Source organism: the organism of the source record quoted next, unplaced genomic scaffold, assembly GCF_019419815.1.
Source record: "Pyrus x bretschneideri cultivar Hongxiangsu unplaced genomic scaffold, Pyrus_bretschneideri_v1 Contig26, whole genome shotgun sequence".
Lineage (NCBI taxonomy): Eukaryota > Viridiplantae > Streptophyta > Magnoliopsida > Rosales > Rosaceae > Pyrus > Pyrus x bretschneideri.
The window spans coordinates 588,117-611,903 of NW_025999568.1; the positions used below are offsets into that span (position 1 = coordinate 588,117).

The window sequence follows — 23,787 nt, forward strand, 5'->3', positions numbered from 1 at the left end:
AATGAGTACCCAAAAGATTAAAAGTGTATTGGGTGTCAAAAAGTACAAAGTTTTTCCTTACGAACTGTATTTGGGCTATTTTTGGCATTCATGTGAGCAAACGAGCATGCATTTGACACCCTTTGGAACTTAAGCAAATAAACATATATAATATGACACTATGCCATATGAATGAGTACTCAAAAATTAAAAGCTTATTGGTTGTCAAAAGTGCATAATTTTTCTTTACGGAATGTATTTGGACTATTTTCTGCATTCATGTGAGCAAACGAGCATGCATTTGACACCCTTTGGAATTTAAGTGAATAAACACATATAATACGCTACTACAACCAACCAAATGAGTACTCAAATGATCAAAAGCTTATTGGGTGAAAAAAAATACATAGTTTTTCTCTTTAGAGTGTATTGGATTGTTTTCGACATTCATGTGATCAAACAATGGTGCGTTTGACACCTTTTGGAACTTAAGCAAAAAACTCATACAATACACTAGAATGAGTACTCAAAAGATCAAAAGCTTGTTGGGTGTCAAACGTATACAATTTTTCCTTACAAAGTGTATTTGGGTTGTTTTTGGCATCAAACGAGCGTGCGTTTGACACGCTTTGGAACTTAAGAAAATGAATACATATAATATGCTACTTGACCATAAGAATGAGTACTCAAAAGATCAAAGCTTGCTGGGTGTCAAAAGTACACAATTTTTTTATTTAGAGTGCATTTGGACTGTTTTCAGCATAATTAAACAAGCATGCATTTATAGGTAGCTGTTGTGATGAGGTCGAAATAAACTTCACCAATAAACTCAGAACACTTAAAAGCCTAATATTTTACCCAAACAGGTAAAAAAAAAAAAAAAAAACCCCGTAAAGAATTCCATAAAGAACGATGAATGAATGTAAGAGTAATAAAAGGCTCATAAATACACACCATTAGCGGAGCGTGAATCCGAACCAACTTTTTTTTACACCCGATGAGTGGCATCATGACCTATACCTCGGGCATTCCAACATATAAGCTTCATTTGTTTCCATAATAAAACATTCATTTTGAAAGTCAAATTGAAACTTATAAAATCTTGTTTCAAATCCTGGAAGAAACACCGGATTACTAAGTTATCCAAGTGCATCTCACCAATTATTTGACTCTCCCCTGTCCTTCTGCATAAAGATAATTCTGTCACATCCGCAACTCAATTAAATATCTTTATCAATCACTTCATCTTTTGGGTATATCTTTCTTGAGACCCTTCGATAAAGGCTTTAGCAGTAGCAGCACTAGCTGCTTCTTGTTTTACAACTTTGTCGTTTCAGAACTCCAGTCTTCCACTCATCCAACAAGTCATCCATCTCCAAGGATGCTTCTTTCTACCTGTCCAAACACAGTTTCACGCTCTCCCTTGCACCCTCCGGTTTGCAACTTCAGCCATTGTTGGTGCTAAACAAGAATAAGGGGAAGGTTGAACTGCAAAATACACGAGTCTCCACAGTGGCGAGAAAGATAACAGGCTAGTCATATGGCTTGGACCCAGGAGGAGTTTCAAAACAAATCCCCTAGGGCAACCACCCCAGAAGCACTCGAGCGTCTAAGCTTGAGATTCCTCAGGGGGAAGAGAATGGACCAAAGCATTTGTCATAAGTGTGCAATCAGTTAGAACCAAGACACAGAAGCAAAGGAGTGAAAGAAATTAATGAGATTAAGGTAATGACAGAAGCCAGCGATTTCTTCGCATGATTCGGCTACTGATGCTAACTAAATATCAAGTCGTCAGTACTTCCTCACAACCCAATTATACGTTTACAAAAACGTCACCGACTAATAGTAAATACTCTTGACAACCAACAACTATCACAAGAAATTCAATCTGAAATTGAGATATACACTAACAAGAATTTGATGCCCCCTCTAGCCTGCTAGATGATACAAATCAGTTTGTGCTTGCAGCAGGTGATTCTGTATCATTTGACAAATTTTAAACTACAAAATAATGTTGGCTACAGCATAATTCAAGATCTTCACTGCAGCGCTGGCAAGTTAATTTCTGTAAGACAGTGGAATCATTTGACTGCATGGCTCGTCCAATACCCCTTATGGGAGGAAGAAAAAAACAAATCTACAGCTGAATTTTAGCCAACATCGAGTGTAAGTTTGGAGTAGACCTCCTAAACACACCAGCCTAGAGGTTGTCTCTCAGCCATTTTAGGGCACCATTTGCAACAGACCTGCGAATTCAACAAACTTTTACGGTCAGTTGCAGTGCAGATGATGAGTGCTTTAATCACGAGAAGATAAAAACACGTATGACAGAATAATATGCATATGAAGTGCATATGAAGAGAAGATTATTCTACACATGAAAACAGAATAACATCTCAGGAGCTTATACATATATGGAGATGCACAATTATAAGAGGGTATCTCTAGGAAATTGATAACAACCACATTTTCGATATCTTTTTTAGACCTTTTACAAATAGATATTGAATTTTCACTCAGAAAAAATTAGTGACAGCAGTGAGTAGCATAAATACTCAGTAGGTGAAAGATATGATTGTGTGCGTGCATGTGTGTGGGAGAGAGAGAGAGAGAGGGAGGTTTACCCTGCAAAGTCTTTTAACTTCTTCCATGGGTCATCTTGATCATCTCCTTCCTCTGTTTTCTCCCCAACCGTTCCCACCTCAGTTTCCATACTAGTTGCTGCAGAAGCAAAAGCATCAAATTCAAGTCAGATGAATCATAAATCTGTACACTGAACCTGAAACTCTATAAAGTGTTTGCAGCAAGCACAAACAAAGAAAACATCCTCAAATGACAAAGCGATCACTAACTAGCTGGCTGCAATTTAGGGCGAGTGCATGAACGTCTGGTGGTAGTATTACTCAGTGAAGCAAGCTCTTCCAGCAATTCACGCTCGTTGGAACTATAATTGAAAAAAAAATGTGGGTTAAATCTTAAAAAACGCCCATTCTTTAGAGATTACATCTTTACAAGAAAATAGAAACTTAAAGATCTCTTTGATGTGTATTATTTATGAATCGAGTAATCAAGCATGCCCCCTTCTCTCCAACCATTACTCGTTTCTGTCTTCATGAGTGTGCTACGACAGCACAACACCTATTGAATGATGGTAGCTGACAAGTGACACCCTTCTCAGCAGTGCCGATACACCTTTTACTTTTCCTTCTTACTTTTGAAGTTAGACATTTCATATTGTAAGAAGCTATTATCATGTTCATGTTTATTCATGTTTCTTTTAAAAATCTTTTAATCAATTCATGTCTTTTTAACTTTACATGGATGGTCTACCACTAGAAGATGTTACATACTGCCACAAAGCATACACCAAAAGTTTGAAGTCTGCAACAATGCATTGAAGTATGACCATACAGGGAGATGAATTCTTGACACTATCCACTACAGCTACCCAGTACAACGAAACTAAAAAGAGAAAAATGTATACCTGATACGATTTGGTATTGTTACTTTAATTGTAAATATGTGGTCGCCACGTATTGATGATTTGTTCAACTTTGGTACTCCTTTTTTTGCTAAGACAAGAATATCCCCAGGTTGGGTACCTGGTGGGATTTGTAGTGTGGTAATTCCTTCAACTGTATTTACCTGTTTTAGATGCAAGAAATTCAATTGATTGGTCATAAAAAAGATACCGGTGAGCTATAGTGGAAAAAAAAGGAGAAAAAGATAAAACATCCCAGCCAAACACAGAAAGCCCTATAAATCTCTGGATTCAAGAAGTTGGTAGAAAATTTAAAATTAAAAAAAAAATAAAAATGATAAATCAACAAAACTAGAATTTCAGCTTGTAAAAAGGAAACAAATGGGCATATTGAAAATATGGAATTATTTGGTCTCAAAATGTGTGGATGCAGTAAACCAATGGCTCATCATGTAATAGAAAACTAGTTAACATACACACATCCACGTGTCAGCATACTGAAGAGAGTATTCAAGGAGCATTATGTTTATTGAGATCTAAGCTTCATCCACAAAGTTACAAAAAAAATTTAATGATGCAAGGCATTGAAAACGGTGTAAGTTTAGTGAGATACTTTTTTCCATGGGATAAGATTCTAAAATGACAATTAAATGGAGGCATGAATTTATCTAAAGTTATGCTGAATAAAAATAACAAACTATACCTTAACAACAGCCCCCAATATGGCATCCAGATAGCTGATAGAAACAGTTGATGAGAGATTTATCCCGTCTCTTTGAATTCCTTCTATTTCTTCAACATCAAGATATACATATAGATCCCCCGGAGGGCCCCTGATGGTATAACAAGATCAGCATTTTTTTTTTATTTACAAGGGCTGCACAAACGCACGCCCCCACAGCAACAATTTATGACGTTGGCTCTCCTACGTTGAGGAGACCATAGGCCTGGCACCCCTTCAGAGTGCAATGAAGATCAGCAATTGATGCTAACTGTGTATCACAGTATCTCACACACAGACACTCTGAAGCTAAATGCACAAATAACAATTTGTGGATTTACCAAGTACAAATTTTATTTCACCCAAAAAAGTACTCTCAAGGAGAGGAAGAAACATTTAACGTTCTGCCAGAGTAGCTGGAGCGGAAAATTGAGATGAATGATGGAATCCGGGATGCTATAATACTTGAGAATATTAAATCCTCAACACACTAGCTAACAAAACTACTACAATTTTCATACAGTACAGAGGTCAACATGATAAGCAGCGAACAAGGGAACAGTTTGAAACAACATAGAAATTAGACACACTACACATGCAAAGTCCATATGACATAAATTGGTGATACAACAACTGGTCTAAGAAAAGAAGAAAAGGGAAAAAAACTATACAAATAAGATGAATAGATCTTCAATGTCTCACTCATCATCACATGACTTTTGTTTTAGATGAGAATCTTCACATGATTTTACTGTTGTAATGCTATTTGTGAGCCTTCTATAAACTTTGTAGTATCAATAGTGCTCCCACAAAGTAGTAAATGCTCTATCGACACAACCAAAAAAATAAATTGTAACAAATTTTTAATCATAAATATTGAATATGCACCTTCTATATGCTTGAAAAGGATGAATGACAGAGAACATTCATACTTTTTCTATTCATATATAACAGATTATCTACTTTACACATAAACAAAGACAGCAACTTGAAAATGCATGGTAAAAAACAAAATGAAATTCAGCCACCTACCCTTTCGGCCCGGCATCTCCCTCTCCAGCAACTCTCAGAATGCTTCCTGTGCTAACACCAGGAGGAACTTTAACTTTAATACTTTTCTTAGCACGGACACGTCCTTCACCAGAGCACTTCCGACAGTATTCAGAAATGACTTCACCATCTCCACTACAATTTGGACATAAGGAAGCCTAACATGACCAGAAAGATTATTCAAATAATCATGTAACTAGTCTTGCATGGAATACAGGGTGCCAATACCCGAGTGATGCAATATAAACTTAAATATAAGCCCGTGGTCACAATTAGTTGTGGACTTGAACAATCAGTTCCATATAGAGCTAACACATGAACTTAAAAACAAACCTAACATGTAGCTACATCAATGTATCGTAGATTTATTACATTCATGAACATGTAGAACTCAATGACGCCACAAGCAATCAGTTCCATTTACAAGATCTAGAATTGGCCATGATTTCATTTCTCACTACCACAGACCGTTCTATGTTTGGCCTTCCTGTGTGCAGAATACCACTGAGTAAACCATACCCTTCCTTGATGTATTGATCACATCCAAATTTACCTCAAACAGTGTTTTCTTGTCTTATTGCCAGTTGGTGCTATCTAGTGCAAAAACCTTTATCCAGTTCTATTCTAAAATAATACCAATAATCAAGGTACTCTTTAGAGATGCAATCAGTCATTAGAAGAATTTAAACTGGATTCAATGCAAAACTGGACAAATTTTTAACCATAGGCAAATAAGCAGTTAAAACACTAAGCGATAACCCTTGAGAAATCACACTAAATGAATGTTTCTGATTTTTATTTAATATGAAAATGCACAAAATATCAGAGTGCAAAATGAAAAATCAATAGAATAGAAACCAGAAGCCCTTACCTGGGAAAACAGGCCAAAAGGTGTCTGCTCTGTTCTCATAACCTGACCCCTCCCACCACAAGTAGAACAAATCCGCATTTTAGAGCCTATTTTACCACCAGTTCCAGTGCAAATTTCACAAGTGTCCAGATGGGAAAGTTCAAATTCTTTTTCCACTCCAAATATAGCCTCAGAAAATTCTAAAGTGATGTCATAACTGAACATATTTGGACCAAAGGTCAACAAAAAACCGTCGATTGTATATTCATTTTGTATTGCAACAATAACTGAACAATGGAAGTAAGAAATTTTCTAACACACTGAAGACAAAATCACCACAAATAGTAGACAAAAATAACATGTTCCAAATAGTAGGTGGTATACATGTGATCAAGTAGCAGTGAGGCTCTAATATTCTTTATCATTATACTCGTCAAGTAAAATTGCAGTTATCACATAAGTTTAATAAAAGGACAATAAACACCTGTGCTACTGATTACTGAAGCAACTCAAAGCACATCCTTAAAACCAAAGAAAATAAAATTCCCAGACATTTACACGAAGAGCAATAAGAATTGAGTTAAAATAAGAATCCCTCCATATGATATCATTTTATAATCATAAACCAAGTTCACTGTAAAGAACAAAAGATATCTTATCTCTCCTGATCGAGTTGAATGTGTGTTATAACTAATTAACAATTTATTAGAAAACTTGTTTACTAAGAAGCAAATCGGAGCAGACATAATCAGGCCACACTATTAACCAATATGTATAGAAGGTTGTTATACATATGATTTCTTAAGTATCAAGTGAATATAAGTGTTGTATGTATGAAAAAAATGGTTGTAATCAAAACATATGTATTGTCTGCAACATAATAACTCACCGGATGTCTTCACCCTTTGTAACAGTGCTACGACGGCGTGTTCCAAAAGCAGAATCCATATCAGAGAATCCACCCATACTCGACCCAAAAAAAGTCTCAAATAAATCAAAAGGATTTGTCTGCAAAATAGGAGTAAAAGGTGTGTAGTTTAAATTTTAATAAGCATCTGCAAAAACTAAGTAATTTAAGCTTCAATATATGTTATCGTTAGCAAACGATTACGAAAACATTGCAGAGCTCTATATTTGCTTATACAGGTCTACTCAGATACCTATAATAATGTTAAAAGGAAAAACATCTTTTATCCATGTCAAAGAATAAGAACACAGTTATTTTAAATAAAATTCAACATTCAGCAAAGAACTCAAATTAACAATTGAGGAAACAGCTCTGATTGCAATAGTTTTCCAACAAATAAACATTGTCATGAGAATAGAGGATATTGCATAAAAAAACTGGGATGACAAGTTCTCTCCCATTGATTACAGGTGAAAGGTAAACTAGGCATGTAATTCAGGTGATCAATATATGCTAATAAGATATATACATTCTGCAACCTGTTCAAGAAAAGGCAACAACTGAACATAAAAACTCAGCAAGAATATCGACAAATAATTTATGCTCTTCAAATAAATCTGTTATGTGAGGAAAGTTGCAGAGACAGTAGCATACACCTTTTAAATAATACTACTATATAAAGAATGTTGCAGAGGAAGTAGCATATACCTTTGAATATTAATTAAGGTTAACAAGGAGAAACATATCCTCTAATTTTTGATGAATCTGGGGCAAAGTAGCCTCTCCTTAACTCTAAAATGTGTGTGTGCAAGTGCATGTCTGTTGTTGTTTACTGTGGTTCTTATGACCTGAGTTTCAGAAAGGAGAATGACCAAATGGAGGCCTTGTTGCCCCAGAATATTCCAACAACTGGATACTGCATGGTGTGCAACAATATGATTGATATGCAAGTTTCTACATACATCAAGTGACTGCCATACTTCACATTTATTTATTTATCAGATGAATTAGCAAAAATATATATATGACTGCATCCACTACCGTATAGGCACTTGAACCTCCCCCTACAGCACTCTTAACTCCAGCTTCACCATATTGATCATATAAAGTTCGCTTCTTATCATCTGATAGCACCTGACAGGGTCGTATTTCAGAATTCAACAGACAATATTATAAATGTGAAAAGAAAAAATAAGCAATATACTGTACTTCATTGGAGACTAAGGAAACAACAAGCATAAACCCCAACATTAAATTATTGCAGACTACAAGAGTTCATACATGTTTCAAACTTAGAACCCTGGAAATGAAGGAAAGCCAAGAAACAAAATTTGACTGCAGTATTGGTGATTTCATTGATAAAGATGGAGGTCATACTTGGACAGATTATGAGCATACGTGTTAATACAAATAACTAAGGTGAGTTTGGATTACTGTTGCTCACTGATTCAGAGTCTAACTTAGATATGCAGCATATGCTTCTATGGCAGTTCTGTTAACAGTAAATTAAGAACGAGCTTTTAATATTAACAGTAAGAGGAGCAAAACTCTGAGAAGATAACAATCCATATAGAATATGTAAAAAGATTGGATTGAATTTTGATATTTCTTTTATACTGTAAATACGTTTCTTGTGCCAGTAACCAATGTACGCCAATAAAAGATAATGAACAATGAGTACCACAAGTATAACAGCACAAACTATATAATGTATCATATATTCTAATTTCATTGCTTGCTATGTGAATGTGATGCATGTCTTTAGGATAGATGAGATAAAGAAAAACATGTCTCATACCTCATATGCAGCACTGATTTCTTTAAACTTTTCGGTTGCTCCTGGTTGCTTGTTGACATCAGGGTGGTACTTGAGAGCATAACAATACATAAGAAGGTCAGAATTACGTATATAGTGCACTCATTCAAACTGGACAAAATACAGTAACTTTAGATACAATCGTAAGTCCCAAAGAAATTGAATCTGATCGTATCTCGTGTAACACAACAATGGCATAAATTGCAGTGGCTTCCTAATGTTTCTAAAGCTTTCTCCTTTTAACATGAAACAAAAGCACTAGCAAGCCATAAATTTTGATAAGTTACTTAGAATTATATCAAAACAAAAGCGTGGAATATGTCATCGTTTAATCTAGAAAAATCATACTATAATTTTGCAAATATACCAGTTGTTTGGTTGCTGAAAAAATGCATACATTTGTATAATAACCACACTTGAATGTCGAGGTTTTTACAATTTCCAAAGTAACTTAAACAAATTTACTCCAAAAAAACTAGGGTCTGAAAACAGTTACCTGGCGAGCCAAACGTCTATAAGCGACTTTGATTTCCTTGCTGGTGGCAGATTTGGGAACCCCAAGACTGGCATAGTAATCGCCAGAAGCAGCATATACTCTCCCAACGCTGCGTTTCGTGCTGAATTTCCATGGAGAAGAAGTGGACGAAGAAGATGACAATGGCGAAGAACTAAGACAGACGTGGGTCCTCAAATGGGTCCCACCCGATACAAACAAAGAAGAAGAGGAAGCGGAGGAGGACGAAGAAGAAGAAGAAGAGGGCGGGAAGAGGAGGTGGGGAGAGGAGGAGGAGGAGGGGAGGAGGGAGAGAGCTGCGGCAGCCATCGGAGGTGGGCGAAATCAGTTGTGGGACGACGGGAACGTGGGGGCCGCAATGTCCATGGCTGACTACGAAGATCGAATGTTGGTGGGATTGGCAGCGCTTTTGTATACGAAAGGATATGTGGTGTGACTTCCCCGCGTCAATTTTTTTTTTCTTCCTTTAGAGCACTTCCAGCGTGTGCTCTCCCCCGAGGGACAGGTCCGTGAACACTGGTAGAGAGCCTGAGCAACCAAGCCCCGCGTGTGTTGACGATGGAGCTCGAGCGGGCCCGAGAGAGAGGCCCGGCACGAGTTGCCAACCCGAGAGCCCGAAGGCAACGTGACGTGGGTTGACGTCGCCTTGACGTCAGCCACAATATAAAATTAATAAAAATATAAAATATTAATAAAAAAAGTAAAAAATTAAAAAATTGTAAAACCCAGGCTTCGAACTCAACGGCTCTCGCTAGAGTTCGTCGCCGAGGTTGATGAACACCCACAGACAAATGGCAGAGATCCAGTCCCTCCTCCGCCGCACCCCACACCGCCTTTGCCCCCACGCACTCGCAATCCTCCTCCTTCCACTGGCGCACCCAGATCGTACGATTTGGGATTTGTTTTTGGAGGAAAGAGGAGAGAGAGAGAGAGAGTTTGGTTAGGGAGCAGGGAAGATCGGGACCATTGATGGAGCCTGAGGTGGGTGGTATGGTGAAGATGGAGGAATAGAGGCGGCGGTGGGGTGGTGAAGATGGAGGAAGAGAGGTGAGGAGGGTTTGGGTGCGTTGGGGGGGGGGGGCACGGGTTGAAAATTTGGGTGTGGGTTGAAAATCAAGTGAGAGAGAGCTACTAAGCTTGAAAAAGAAAGAAAAGCGTTGGCACCATGTGAAAAGAAGAAAAACAATAATAAAAAAAAATAAAAAATAAAAAAAGGTTTTGGAATGGTGCATCAGCACCATGTGAAAATAACAAAGGTTTTGCACCATGTGAAATGAAAAAATTGAAAAAATAAAAATAATTTTTTTAATAGAAAGTGGTACATTGAGACCGATTAAAAATCCTATCCAAAATTACAAATAAAATTATTTTGTATTATTTTGTAGTATTTTAAAAAATAATAATAATATTTTATTGCCTATTACCAGGGTTATTCAAGTGCAACGGTGGAGATGCAAAGGGCAGTTACTGTTCATTAAGGACAGTTATTGTTCATTGGACGGATTAAATAGTGAATAGCTTAGAGGAGGGTTTCCCATCGTGGAAGTGCTCTTATCTCCCTGTTGCAAAGGAAAATTGAAGAAAAACGTAGAGGAGGTGCACAAACTCAACTACTAGTAACTCTAAAATTTCATTCAGTAGATGCTCTTAAACAAAAATATCCATGTGTTTGATCTCTTCTAAGATCTTATAAACATCCCAACCCTTGAGGTGATCTCATAGAGCGTAACCTGTAAGAAACCCCAAGTTACATCCTTCATCACATTCCTCTGTGAGCATATTCTGGTGGATATCTCGAAAGACTGATATTTCAGAGACATATATGTCGATGAGCCACTGAAGGTCCGCGATACAAGCATTTTCTTTCTAGTTAACCTCCTGGCAAAGATAGGAGTGGGCACGGGCCAGGCCAGGCCCAAATTTGGAGGGACCGGACCAGACCTGCTTAAAAAGGAAACAAGCCGGGTCAGGCGGAGTATTACAAATCTGACCATTAGAATCGCACCTAACCCAACCCGTTACAAACAGGCCGGTTCGAGACAGGTACACGGGTCCTCTATTTTTTTTTTTTTTTTTTTTTGTCTTCGGGTTATGATCGCCTCCCGAACTCGCTCATCCTCTAGATCTCTGATTCGATCTCTGACATCAAGACCCTCATCCGCTGCCAGGGAGTTTCCTAGCGAAAAACTAAACCAGTGGTGCAATCTGTTTGATTGGAGACAGAGGCATCTAGACAGAGAGTTGATCAATAAACTCTAAAATTATAAATAGTGTTTTAGAGAAATTACTTGAAATTATCGGTAGCTCAAACGAGGAACTGGAGGAAAAAGAGAAGGGCATAGACGGCGGCTTGTGGCGCAGCTGGTGATGCTTTATGAAGTGTGACTGGGTTTACGGTGTGAGCTGGGTATATGCCTGGTTATGCTTTGTGAAGGTTGGAGAAGATGAAAGGAATAAAGGGGTTATGCTGCGTTTGGGGCGGATGAGATGGGAGAGAGAGATCGAGAGAGTTCAAGAGGGAGGAGATCGAGAGAGATCGAGAGGGAGGAGAGATCGAGGAGTCGAGATAGAAAAAGAGAGGGGGTAAAGGGTGAGTTGATTGAATTAGGTTTAAGAAATAATAAGAGAGTCTGAGAGTGTGGGTACTGGGTAATAGAGGCCCAAAGGGTAAAGATTCAATCAATTGTCAATAAACGGTCTGGGCCGGAGGCCTGTTTTCTCCAATTTTTAGAACCGGCCTACCCCATTATTTACATGGAATCGGCTCGCCCACCCCGATTGGTATTTATAATTTTTGGACCTATATCGTACTCTCCCCGAACCGTAAGGATCCATCCCAACTTTTCCCACCCCTAGGCAAAGATGTCTAACTTTCAACTGAAAACAGCCTGTTCTGTTGCCTAAATATTACGCTCCGAACACAATGTACGCCCTGACTCATCCCTCGAATATGTTAGGGCCTGATCTGCTTCAGCCTGACTCACCACTCCAACCTCAACTTTTCCCTTGCTCTCATGAGATCTTCGTGGTAGTTTTTGGCCTTTATCTCATCAAGTGTAACAGCATCGATGTATTTGTGTATTTTCGCCTCATGAGAATTCTTCAAAGCTTGTTGCTTAACCTACATCCTCTTAAGCTCTTCCAATTGAGGAGCCAACCGTCACTCCAACTCCAACCTTGTCTCCATCTTTTAATGGGATGTTCGTTCAAGTTCTCAAATCCGCCTCGTTTGACGGAATAGAGCCACCTTCATCCATGCATTAGCCTAACAAACAAGAAGCTATATAGAAGAACAGCAATATTGAAATATACTTATGGAAAGAAAACAAGGGAATGGAAAATTACCTCGTAACGACTTCCATAACACTGCATGAAGATGTCCTTAAGAGACTTATAAACTTCTTTATAGTCTGCAGGGCAATTATAGTACCAAGAAGGCTCGAGCATAGTTTATGTTCCGAAGACCGCTAGCTTCGAAAGGAAAAGCAACGTGATCAACTGAGGGCCTAATCACGAGAGGAGGTCATACCGTCCCTTCATTCCTTGTTGGGGCTACTAACGGAGGATTGTCGATTTGAGAAGGCACCTCCACAAAACTCTTTGATGGAAGAACGGGAACGGAAGATGACACATGAAGAGAAGTTGCAACTCTACTTGATTGTGGTGGAGGAAATTGATGCAGGGTGTAGCAGATAGAAACGAAATAAAACGAAAAGGAAAACTGATATATAGGGTCCACTATCCCCTAGTGCGAAGAGAGACCTGAAAACCCCAAAACCCTGTCTCTAGTACCAGCCTACAACGTAGACACTAGAAGAACAAAGCAGAACAATCTCACAAAGAGAAAGGCACAAAACTGAAACAGAGAACAATCTCACAAAGAGAAAGGCACAAAACTGAAATAGAGAAACACGTTGAGAATTTTCATTAATAAAAAACATTCTACCCCCCTTTATTCCAACAAATAAATTTATCTTCCAATAATTTATTGTGCTCCATGCCAAATGAATCTTTTATTTCCCATCCTGCATCATTCTCCCCTTCTCGAAGAAAACTCATCATTAAGTTTTGTTTGTAAGAACAAGTATCCAAACCGCAAAGTGCTGCAACCATTCTGCCTTGCCATGCTTTGTTTTCTTTTTCACATTTACAAACAGATTCTTTGCATAGAATATATAGAGGCTAGCCATCTCTTGGAATCGAACTATAGCGTCAGGATATGAACATAATGCATCAATATTCAAAACTTTTAACAAATCAATCATTTCACTCAACCTCTTGTTGATGGAAGCATGTATAAAATCCAACCAAACTGGATTTGGAATTGAAACTTAGCAAAAGTTTCTACCACCTCTATCAAAACAATTGTGTTCATTTGTTTTCTTTTGTGTTCAATTTTGAATTCAAAAAGCAGATTGTTGTCATCATGAATATCCTTGATAGAATTCAGATAAATCTCTTGATTATCCACTCGAACCTGCAGAGAAAACTCTTGGCCACCAGTACCGTCATCAATTGTAAGATCATCAACAACATCACCACACATAAAATTATAATGACATATACCACAACAAATTTCAAAAGAACCATATGGACAAAGATCGAAATTTGGAGAAAGGTCAAGATTTAGGAATCTGTCACCTAAAAAATTTGAAGCACTTGTTTCTTGGCCTTCCGTTCGTAGAACATATGCTTCCTCAAATACTGACTACAGCGACATGTTTTAGTAAAATAAGAATATTGTTTTGCACAAATAATGGATTGGAAAACCGCTTGAAGATTTGGAAACTAGACTAGAATGGCTTTCCAATGATGTATGGCTTGATTGTCAAGTAATTTTTAATGAACTCAAAACCTTGCCCACAACATAGATGATATGCTGGTTTCTCGCAACACCAACACTTTGTGGTGTTTTGCCAATATCAGTTCACACAAAACTCCGTTTGATGCAAAGTTTGTTGCATTGGAATTTATACTCCCTGAACCTTCCAATGATGTATAACTCTCAAAATAAAAGTAAAGGAAACTAAACCAGATTTGACGACCAAAAAAGATGATGTGCCAGTTCAAAAAACGTCTCAAGCTCTGATAACCAACTGATGCAAGGCGCAGCGGATAGAAATAAAATAAAATGAAAAGGAAAACTGATATATAGGGTCCACTATCTCCTAGTGTGAGGAGAAACCTGAAAACCCCAAAACCCCATCTATAGTACCAGCCTACAACGTAGACACTAGAAGAATAAAGTAGAACAATCTCATAAAGAGAAAGCCACAAAACGGAAATAGAGAAACACTTTGAGAATTTTCATTAATAAAAAACGTCCCACCCCTTTTATTCCAACAAATAAATTTATCTTCCAATAATTTATTGTGCTCCATGCCAAATGAATCTTTTATTTCCCATCCTGCATAAAAAATAATGAAAATGTCGAAGATGAAAGTTTGGGCTTAGGCTCTAGTGGTGGCTGGGACGCTGGCTTTAGAACCAAGGAAGATGAAGTTGGTGGTACATTCACCAAGGACAATGGGGCAGGTGTTTTAAGGCTAGTGGGCGTCGGAGAAAGAGTGGACCTTTTCCTTTACAGGGGAATGTCCTCCTCCTCCCCAAAACCTTCAAGCACGATATTTGTGACCAACAATCAAAGTTGAGATTAGCCAGCCAACGATTGTGAGGAAGAGTTGCTGGATCGCTTTTGCTTATTTCCCTTGACCCTAACTCCACCTATTTCTCCCTCCCAATTTCCACCGATGAGCAGGATGTCCCTAAACTAATCCTTGTCTTGATCGGTGATGTCCCGAATGTATGACTCTCATACGAGCCTAGGTCTGGCTGAGAGCTAGTAGTGGTCGTCAAAACCCATCTTGATGTTGTGCAACATCTTGAATTCTTGAATGCCCAGGTTATCTCTATACCACTAGTTCAGTAATTTCAAGCAGAAGATAAGTCTGACGGCTCCTAGGGAAAGATTGCATATGGTCATGTCATAGCACAACAAGAAGCTTTTCAAGAAATCAAAATGAGGGAAGTGTAGACCTAAATCCAAGAACCAAGGATAAATTCCAGTGGATGGACACTGAGGATCAGACGATGTTGGGAGTGCAGCGTAAATGTGAAGGAAATAGTTGTGAAAACAAGTTCATTTGAGCAACATCTATGACATGCAATTAACAATTAAAGGCGGAATCATGCTTGTATGCACCCAAAAACAAAACTTAACCCATGAAATTCAAAGCCTAATAGTTGGGTGAACCAAGACTCAACTCAAGAACAAAGTGAGTTGAGAAATATTATACCTTTGTTGATTCCTCTTTGCATAAGCAAAGGCTAATCACCCAAGAGATAGGGCCTTCATTCCTTACTTCTTAATTCCATGGATTTCTTGGAGGAGGATGGTTGAAAGGATTCTCCAAGTTTCATAAATAGAGAACCTCTAATTTTTCCACACCAAGGAGAGCTTTGATGAGGAGATGAGTGACCTAGGAAGATTTAGATGCTAGTAAAACCTTCCTAGGGTGGCCGGCCTCTTAGAGAGAAAAGGGAGCTTGTGTTCTCATCTTTTCTCCAAAAGAAACCCTAAGGATGAAATGGCTATAAAGTTGCCTTTATACCACCTCACAATGTAGTGGCAAACTTGTAATTAAAGCAAGTTCATTACCCTTTCTCTATATGGCTGGCCTTAGGGTAGAGATCCCTTGTTGCGCATTCACTTGCCTCCATGGCTAAGTGGCTTAACCCCAACTATGTTGTGGACACCCTCTGATGAAGTGACTTTGATATAGTCAAAGATAAAGGACCTAACCACAAAACAATTATGATGCCTCAGGTCAAAAGACTACTTTGCATTATCCCAACCATGAGTTCTCATATGACATGAGTGTGAGAACTCCTCATTGATCGTGTTCAGTGAACTCATTCTCTATTGAGCACCTACATGCTTCTATTGGTGTCAGTCACACCAATGACTCGAGACCAGTCACTCTCCCTAAGAGAAGACATAGCACATACTGATCTTAACGGACTGTCAATGCCCAATTAGCAATCCTATGATCAGGAACATTTAGGATATGTATACGAAAGAGAATGGTCTCATGTATCTAACTTCTTTAGATCACATTCTCCCAGTTGCATATTCCTTGGACTTATTGTTTAAGCATATAACATTTATATGAGACGATTTAAAACAATAATCTTTGCCCGTTATATTAAAGTAGATTACTTTAACATGTGAAATGTCCATAAAGTATCATCATATGATTGGTTTTAGGGCACATTTCGAACAAAATGTCTTTACTTGGCTCCCACCAAACTTTCCATTGGCCCAAGGGATCCTGGTGGTTTTCAACGAAAGTTTGGCCCTCTTCTTGGTTACAAACCCTCGTCAATGAAAAGTTATAGGGTAAATTTTTGGAAGATTTGGCGTTTTTGCTTGCAAACGCCATGGGTAAGGCTTCGAGAAGGCAAAGGGGAGTTTTTGAATTTGTATGCGAAGAGAGTTTGAGCCTTTTTTTTTTTTTTTTTTTTTTTTTTACGACGAGTGATTTGAGGGTTTTGGTAAAACGAAAGGAAAGGATTCGAGGTTATATAGGCATTATTGGACAAAATCATACAGTCGTTGAATACGGACCGACATACTTTGGGATTAGTGAATTTGACGGTTAAAACAACAGTACAGAATATCAGAGAAGATTTCTTATTTTTCGTGTACACGCCATAAACGCAAAATCTCATCATTACAGATATTATGGCATGGTACTCGAGGACGAATGTATAAATTCAAAACATCTCCATTTTAATGCCAAGAGTCGGATCAATACATGAAGATAGAAGACTAAATGGTACATATTCCAGTTTACTTTGAAAGTATGGTCTTTGGATAACTATCCATCCTCAAGGGGAACAGGTTGCCTCTTAGATGCATAGTTAAAGGCAATTGTCGGACCATGATTTTCTAAGCTGGAGTAAGGCTGATTCAAACACAGTTATCTCAGAAGTCCAGTCATGGACTCGTTAGCTCAGGGCAAAGTGATAGGAGCATATTCATGCGACTTAATTAGCTTGTTCTCGTGCATTTATGTTGTGTTTACTTAGTTATTTTAGTGTTTAAGGCCACTTTTGTGTATTTTCAGATTATAAGGCCAAAGTGTGCAAGAAGATGTAAATTGGAGTCTTTTGGAGTGAAAGAAGAATGAATGAGTTGAAGACTTGAAGAAACAATGAATTCCTACTCCAACGATGAATTCCTACCAAAACGAGGATTCCTACTCAAACAAGGATTCCTACTTGAAGTAGGAAAGTTAACCCTAGGTTTCCCGTTTTGGTAACCTTTCCTAATCTTAAACATCTGTATTTTCTAGCCACTTTGAAGGCCTTGTATGCACTTTAGGACACAAAACAAAGGCCCTAGCCCACTTTAAAACCCTTTGCCGTGCCCAATCCCTTTCTTTCCTTCCCTTGCCGTGCAAGGGGGGGTATTTAGGTCCAATGTCATTCACTTAAACCCTATTTCCCTCTCCTAACCTAACCCTAGCCGCACCTTGCAGCCATCCCTTTTAATTTCTGATTTTATTTCCTAATTCTAGAAGCTTTTAACTTAATTTCAATTAACCAAAATAAATTAGGGTTGGAATTTCAGAAAACCCTAAGTATTACACACTTAGCCACACCCTAGGGCTGCTCTCTTGATTCACTTTCCATATTTTTCAGCCACAACACTTATAAGCCGCACCAACCCTTTCATTTTTCTTCTTGAATCCGTAACTCCCATCCAGAAAACCCTAAGCCTTCTAATTCTAATCTCAGCCGTACCCTTTAATTCACCCTAGAGCCTATTCTCTCATTTATTCTATTCAGACATTCACTCATAAACCCTAAGCTCTCAGCCGCAACCATTCTCTCCCATTCTCTCCCTTCAATCCGCAGCCACCATCACCCAAATTCTTCTCTGCCGCAGCCTTCCCCCTCCATTCCAGCCTTCCCCCATCCTTGCCGCAGCCACCATATCCCCATAGACCCATTCCCAAACCAGAAAAACATCCAAATCACCCATAAAACCTCTCTGCCGCAGCAACAAGAAAGGAGAAAGAGGGCTTGAAACGTGCAGAAATTCAAAGTGGATTCCTTTTGCGTTTTAGGTGTAATCAATCTTTTGTTCTTTATGTTTAATTTCAATTTTATTTCTCTTTCTGTGAACATGAGAGGCTAAATCCCTAGTTAGCTAGGGGGTGGTTCGAAACCATGTTTATGCTTGCAATATGAATTGATTACCTTTGGTTGGAATTTCATGAGTTATGGATTCAATTCGTTTAACTGCTTGATTGATAACTTATTTGTGTATGTTTATTGAGAGTGCACGCTTAATTTTCATGCATGAATATGACGCTAGAATATAAGTGAGTTTCACCTAATAGTTATGAACTTATATTCACAAGTAGTGGAGGTTGCTTATAAACAATCGCGTTAAATGAATTCTTGGCACTAGTTTCATGCTCATCATAGTAATGAATGCCTCGTCAACACTTATAGTTTTCATGATGCTTAATGATCTTTGATTGTATCTTTATTGTGCTTTTCACTTAAAGGACTTTTGGAGAATGTTTTGAATTCCGTATGCGCTGTCCCATCCAATTCATTAACTTAAGGAGAACTTGAAGGTTAATTTAAGCGGACCTAATTAACCCGGGGTGTTGAGTTTCATAATTCATCGAAAGACCAACTGAAAATCATCTTGTATGCAAGTGTAACATGTGTGGAGAAGAACCTTCTAGCTAGCATTTCATCCATATTTTCATCAAATTCATCTTTACAATCTGTTTGAATTACATTCTGTGCATTTTATTTAATTTCGTCAAAAACTCAATCCCCCTTTACTTTAGTGTCCAATTTAGTTAGAAAGTGTCTTAGTTTGTGTTTTTAAGTGTTTTGATTCAATTTATTACCCAAATTCGTCCAAAGTAGTCAAAGTGCTCAAAACTGCCCAGATTGTGTTTTTAAGGCAGTTTTGAGTGTTTTGGTGCTGTTTTGAGTCTTTTGATTTGTTTTAGTGTTTTAAGTGTTTAGTTTTGCATTATTTGAGTCTAGTTTAGTGTTTTAACCTTTGTTTTACGTTTTTGAGTCAGTTTCCAAGTGATTTAGTAATCCCTCCTAATCCCCGGTTTAGAACGATCCCTACTTATACATATACTACAATTGTCACAAGAGGGTTTTAATTTGTGTGCTTATTAAGTTCGCATCACAAAGCTGGACCAAATGGAGTAGCGATGCCACCATCACTCTGTTCTGGGGCAATAGGCGGAGTCCTAACGACTCCATTTGATGACCATGCTTGTTCTGCAAGATACGCAATATGATTCGGATGTGGACACAATTAGATCCTTTAAGTCTTGGAATTCCTATAATTTAGGAAATTACGTGCATCGTAAGTAATCATAACTTATAAGAGGGTGCAATATCTACTCCTAGATATCCTTTAGGATTTTCCCTGTTTAGAACAAGGATTCTATCCTAGAAAGATCTTTCTCCCCATGATATAAATACACTCGTCTAAGGTTCATCTCTTGTAACGTAATCTAAACACTTGAATTCTCTTGCACATTGCTTCAGTCTAAAATAATTCTCTAACTTGACAATCAAAGAGCCTTACGCTGGCACACACCCTCCCCCTGGTCCTAGGCTTGCATACGATTGTTTTTCGTTTTACAAGTAGTCAAGTTCAAGCACTTCCTCTACACACGACGGTGCGCGAATTTGGTACCAACAACCAACACCCAAAACTCATCCTCCAATCCTCTTAAATACACAAACACACATAAATCCTCCTCCAATCCTCTTTAATACCCCACCTCCCAAATAAAGTCCAGTCAAATTTAATACTCCTATAGCCAAAATGGTTGTCCAACACCCAATTAGAAATCTCACTATCCAATCACCATGAATATACCATCTACGGAAGAATAAACTATTGGCCATAAGCGGCCATATTCTAACAAAAGTTATGCTAGGCGTCCTTCCAAACTTCTATTTCCAGGTATACATAGCTCAACGCGATTTGTTTTGGAAGAGTACATACGTTGAGTTGGTTCGGGAAATCGAATATGTTCATTACAAGTTGAGAACCGTTGAAATGGCCTAAGTAGAATTAAAAATTAATGCAACGCTGAATCTTGGCATGGTCCACCACATGAAATACTTAAACGAAATTGAACCAATAGGTAAATCCAAAGGTGGCACCTACACTAATGAAGAAATGGAATTGAAGAAGAAATTTGTTAAGCATGAAGAGGTTAATTATTTTAACACATCTCCTACACACACACAACATATTAGATTAAGTTATGAGAATAGGCAACGCAAAAGTTAAGGAAACAGCTAACTTCCAAACAGCAGATTTGTTGTTAGATGCACAACAATTTAATCTATCATATCATTATTGTTAAAGGAATTGCTTTGGATTTATTACCCAATTGAGAAATTTGTCTTTCACATCTAAAATACGAAGCACATGTGTTTCATATAGAAAAAGGAGTTTTATATGTTTAGACATTAGGCACAGCATTGATGTTTTAAGCAGCCTATTATCTTTGAAAATATCACAATAGCAGATCAGAATATCCCATAATGATGGCCTAATATATGGGAAAGTCCTAATCTAAATGTTGTTAGGGGTGAAATGCCACTCGAACCCAAAGTTAGCTGGTTCTCCCCGAAATGCATTGAGGCACAGCAGTTGACTGGACATTTAGGCGTAGAGCAATACCAAATCGAGGCAAACTCTGAATACTAGCTTTGATCATCTCAAAAGGCCCAACTCTTTAGCTTCTCAGACAGTAACACCGGGAAATATTAACGTAGCCGAAAAAAAAAAAAACATAAATATTAAATATAGAAATCTATTAACCTTTGGTTGATCTTCCACATGCGCGTAGAAAACAACTCTTCCAACATCTTGAAACCACTTCAATATTTCAAAAGGAGCAAGAAAAAATTAATGATGGAGGTTTGTAAAATTAGACACAGCACATAGCCTTGTAAAGTTCCTTTATAATCAAGCGGACCAAGTTTGGCTACCATGGTTCCATCATCCAATCTGTCAATCATCTAAAAGAATGAAGAGTCAATATCTACGTAAGTAAAATCTGAAAAGTGATGGGAATAAAATGAGTCAGCTATTTAAAATATTGATATATTTAATATAACACTAATACATGCACATAAGCCACAAGTTCTGAGACAGAAAAGGGTGTGTTAAGGAATTCCCACTGAGTTTCCTTTCAGAGATCCATCAGTTTCCTCTGTACATCTCACTTCAATGAAAAGAAAGTTACGTGGCGCTATAAAATACAACGCTCCAGCTTTTTTTGAAAATGATATTCTAAGAAGGTAAATGCTTAAAAAACCCTAAGAAGAAGATAATATATAAATCTATATAGATACTCACTAAAGTAAGGTTATTGGAAATATCCAAAAATAAATTTAAACAAAAACTGAAAAATGAAAACCAAATGGTCACAAAACGGCCCCCAAAAGAACACACACATTGGAATCATTAAATGGAGTCTTTGACAACCCTCACACAAATACAAACCTCATATAAATACAAATTGAAGAAATCTAATCGCATCAATATGGATTTATATATATGACATACATATTATATTTCGTAACCAGTCAACGATCATGCACAAAGAAATAACGCATGTCATTTAAGCCTCTGCACGAACACCTAAAGGAAAAAAAATTTGTCATCTTTTAAAACAAATCCTCTCCCTGTACAAACACACAGTGAAGAGGGTAAATTTGTCCTCTTCCAAAACAATTAGACCCCCTAAACAAAATCACAAAGAAGAGGATAAACTTCCGTCTTCCAAAACAAATTTTTCGTGGGCACAAAACCACAAACCTTCCTTTTCGACTTCTTTGATAAGAAAAAACAGCTACAGATTCATACACATATGAATCCAATCAAGCATTCTAAACAAATAGCAAGATACAGATGGCCATAGAGGTTTTTTGGCCAGCGACTAAGCCAAAACCCCCGGCAAACAGACAGTTCAAGCCACGTGAACAAACAAAGCACGCAGATGCATCTTCAAAGCGAGGAGAAATAAACAGGGACAAAAAAAATTTGTTAAAAATAAACAGACATACAACAACATATACAGGCATAGCATCGTATATTTTAAAACAAAGAAAACCGAGTCACAGGCATGCTTGATTTCCTCATCTAGCAATCAAAATCAAACCACATCTATAAACCATGAAATAGTCAATATGAATATAAAAGGTGATTACCACCTAAAAATCGACAAATTAATCAGTCAGAACCTGCGAAAGCAAGCATAGGCAAATGCAACCAAATAACAACGAAAGCCATTACCTTATATTATGTGCATCATGCATACAGACACACTAAGATATCATTCATCACATTCAAAATTTTCTTTACTTTCGTTTTCGTTGTATTTCTATTGATATCTGAAGCTATACTAATTCTTGATAATTTGTACTCATTTTCTCTCTAATTAGAATAAGCATTAAGGACAAACACACACACACACACAAAATTTATTTTGTAATTGTAAAAACGAAGCAAATGAGTGCAGAACAGATGGATTAGATAGAAGTAGCTTGGTGTCCGTGTGTATAACACAGATATAATCGACTGAATTATTTCAACTCTAATCACTTGGAAAACAATCATCACCTTTATCTTTTCTCTCCAAGGTAATCGCTTGCTGTCAGTTTATACTGAAAGACTCTCTTCTCTTCACTAGCTCTAAACGCACACCCGATTACCTGCCTACCCACTGATAGATATAATATGAACATCCAAAAGTATAAATCGAGACACCCCCACTGAAGACACACCTTCTCTACATGTTTTATCACTAATTATTAACTTACATTCAGAATTCAAAAGGGCCTTAAACTTAACAACACTGAAAATTAAAAATTACATGAAGAAAGGTTATTACCAGCCATAAAAACGTCATGGCTGTTATGAGCAGGCAAAAAAACGCCCCAAGCTATTATTGAGTTTATTAAGTCCTACTTAATATTGTTAAGCATTCAATTTATCCCAACGATCCATAAATGAACTAGCCATCATATATGCATCATCCTCTCCGGGTTGGAGAAAATTTGCCCCCGAATTTGCAATTCCAATATCCTTATTGTCCCCTTCGCCATCATATCTGCATTAAAAACCCATTCTCTCAGCATCCCACCCTTCTTATACCCCACCACCTCAACCCCTCGCGTAGCTCCCATCACCTCGACCGATCAAACCACAAAGGCTCGACCTATCGAAACAAATCACAGTTTCTCCCCACTTGAAATCTAAAATTCCCACCCAAAAAAACCACGCATGGGCTTTCCCGACATAAACAGTGGCCATCTTGGCCAACAAACAGAAAAGTCGTAAAGTCGTAAATAACTTAGAATTCACCCCATCAATGTTAGGGCTGTGAT

General features: G+C 37.8%; 1 protein-coding gene and 1 pseudogene across 1 annotated transcript; both read right to left on the minus strand.

Annotated features, from left to right (window-relative positions):
* Nucleotides 1-1,681: 1,681 nt before the first annotated feature.
* Nucleotides 1,682-9,748, minus strand: LOC103927441 (chaperone protein DnaJ). The gene is made up of 11 exons (XM_009336364.3): nt 9,301-9,748; nt 8,787-8,855; nt 8,030-8,122; nt 6,971-7,089; nt 6,103-6,298; nt 5,214-5,389; nt 4,164-4,293; nt 3,464-3,624; nt 2,832-2,923; nt 2,604-2,700; nt 1,682-2,225 (listed from the first exon to the last, which is right to left on the minus strand). Exons 1-11 carry the CDS (start codon nt 9,625-9,627, stop codon nt 2,180-2,182), a joined length of 1,506 nt encoding a protein of 501 aa, XP_009334639.2. The 5' UTR covers nt 9,628-9,748; the 3' UTR covers nt 1,682-2,179.
* LOC125478752 lies at nt 4,332-4,468 on the minus strand (annotated as a pseudogene).
* Nucleotides 9,749-23,787: the final 14,039 nt, after the last annotated feature.

What these genes read in the sequence shown, in the direction of transcription:
- LOC103927441 (XM_009336364.3), bottom strand. Translation starts at nt 9,627, where the DNA reads ATGGCTGCCGCAGCTCTCTCCCTCCTCCCCTCCTCCTCCTCCTCTCCC. An exon ending in CTTTTGGCCTGTTTTCCCAG is followed by an intron (nt 5,390 to 6,102) that starts GTAAGGGCTTCT and finishes TGGTCATGTTAG; the next exon opens with GCTTCCTTATGTCCAAATTG. An exon ending in AAGTTAAAAGACTTTGCAGG is followed by an intron (nt 2,226 to 2,603) that starts GTAAACCTCCCT and finishes TTGAATTCGCAG; the next exon opens with GTCTGTTGCAAATGGTGCCC.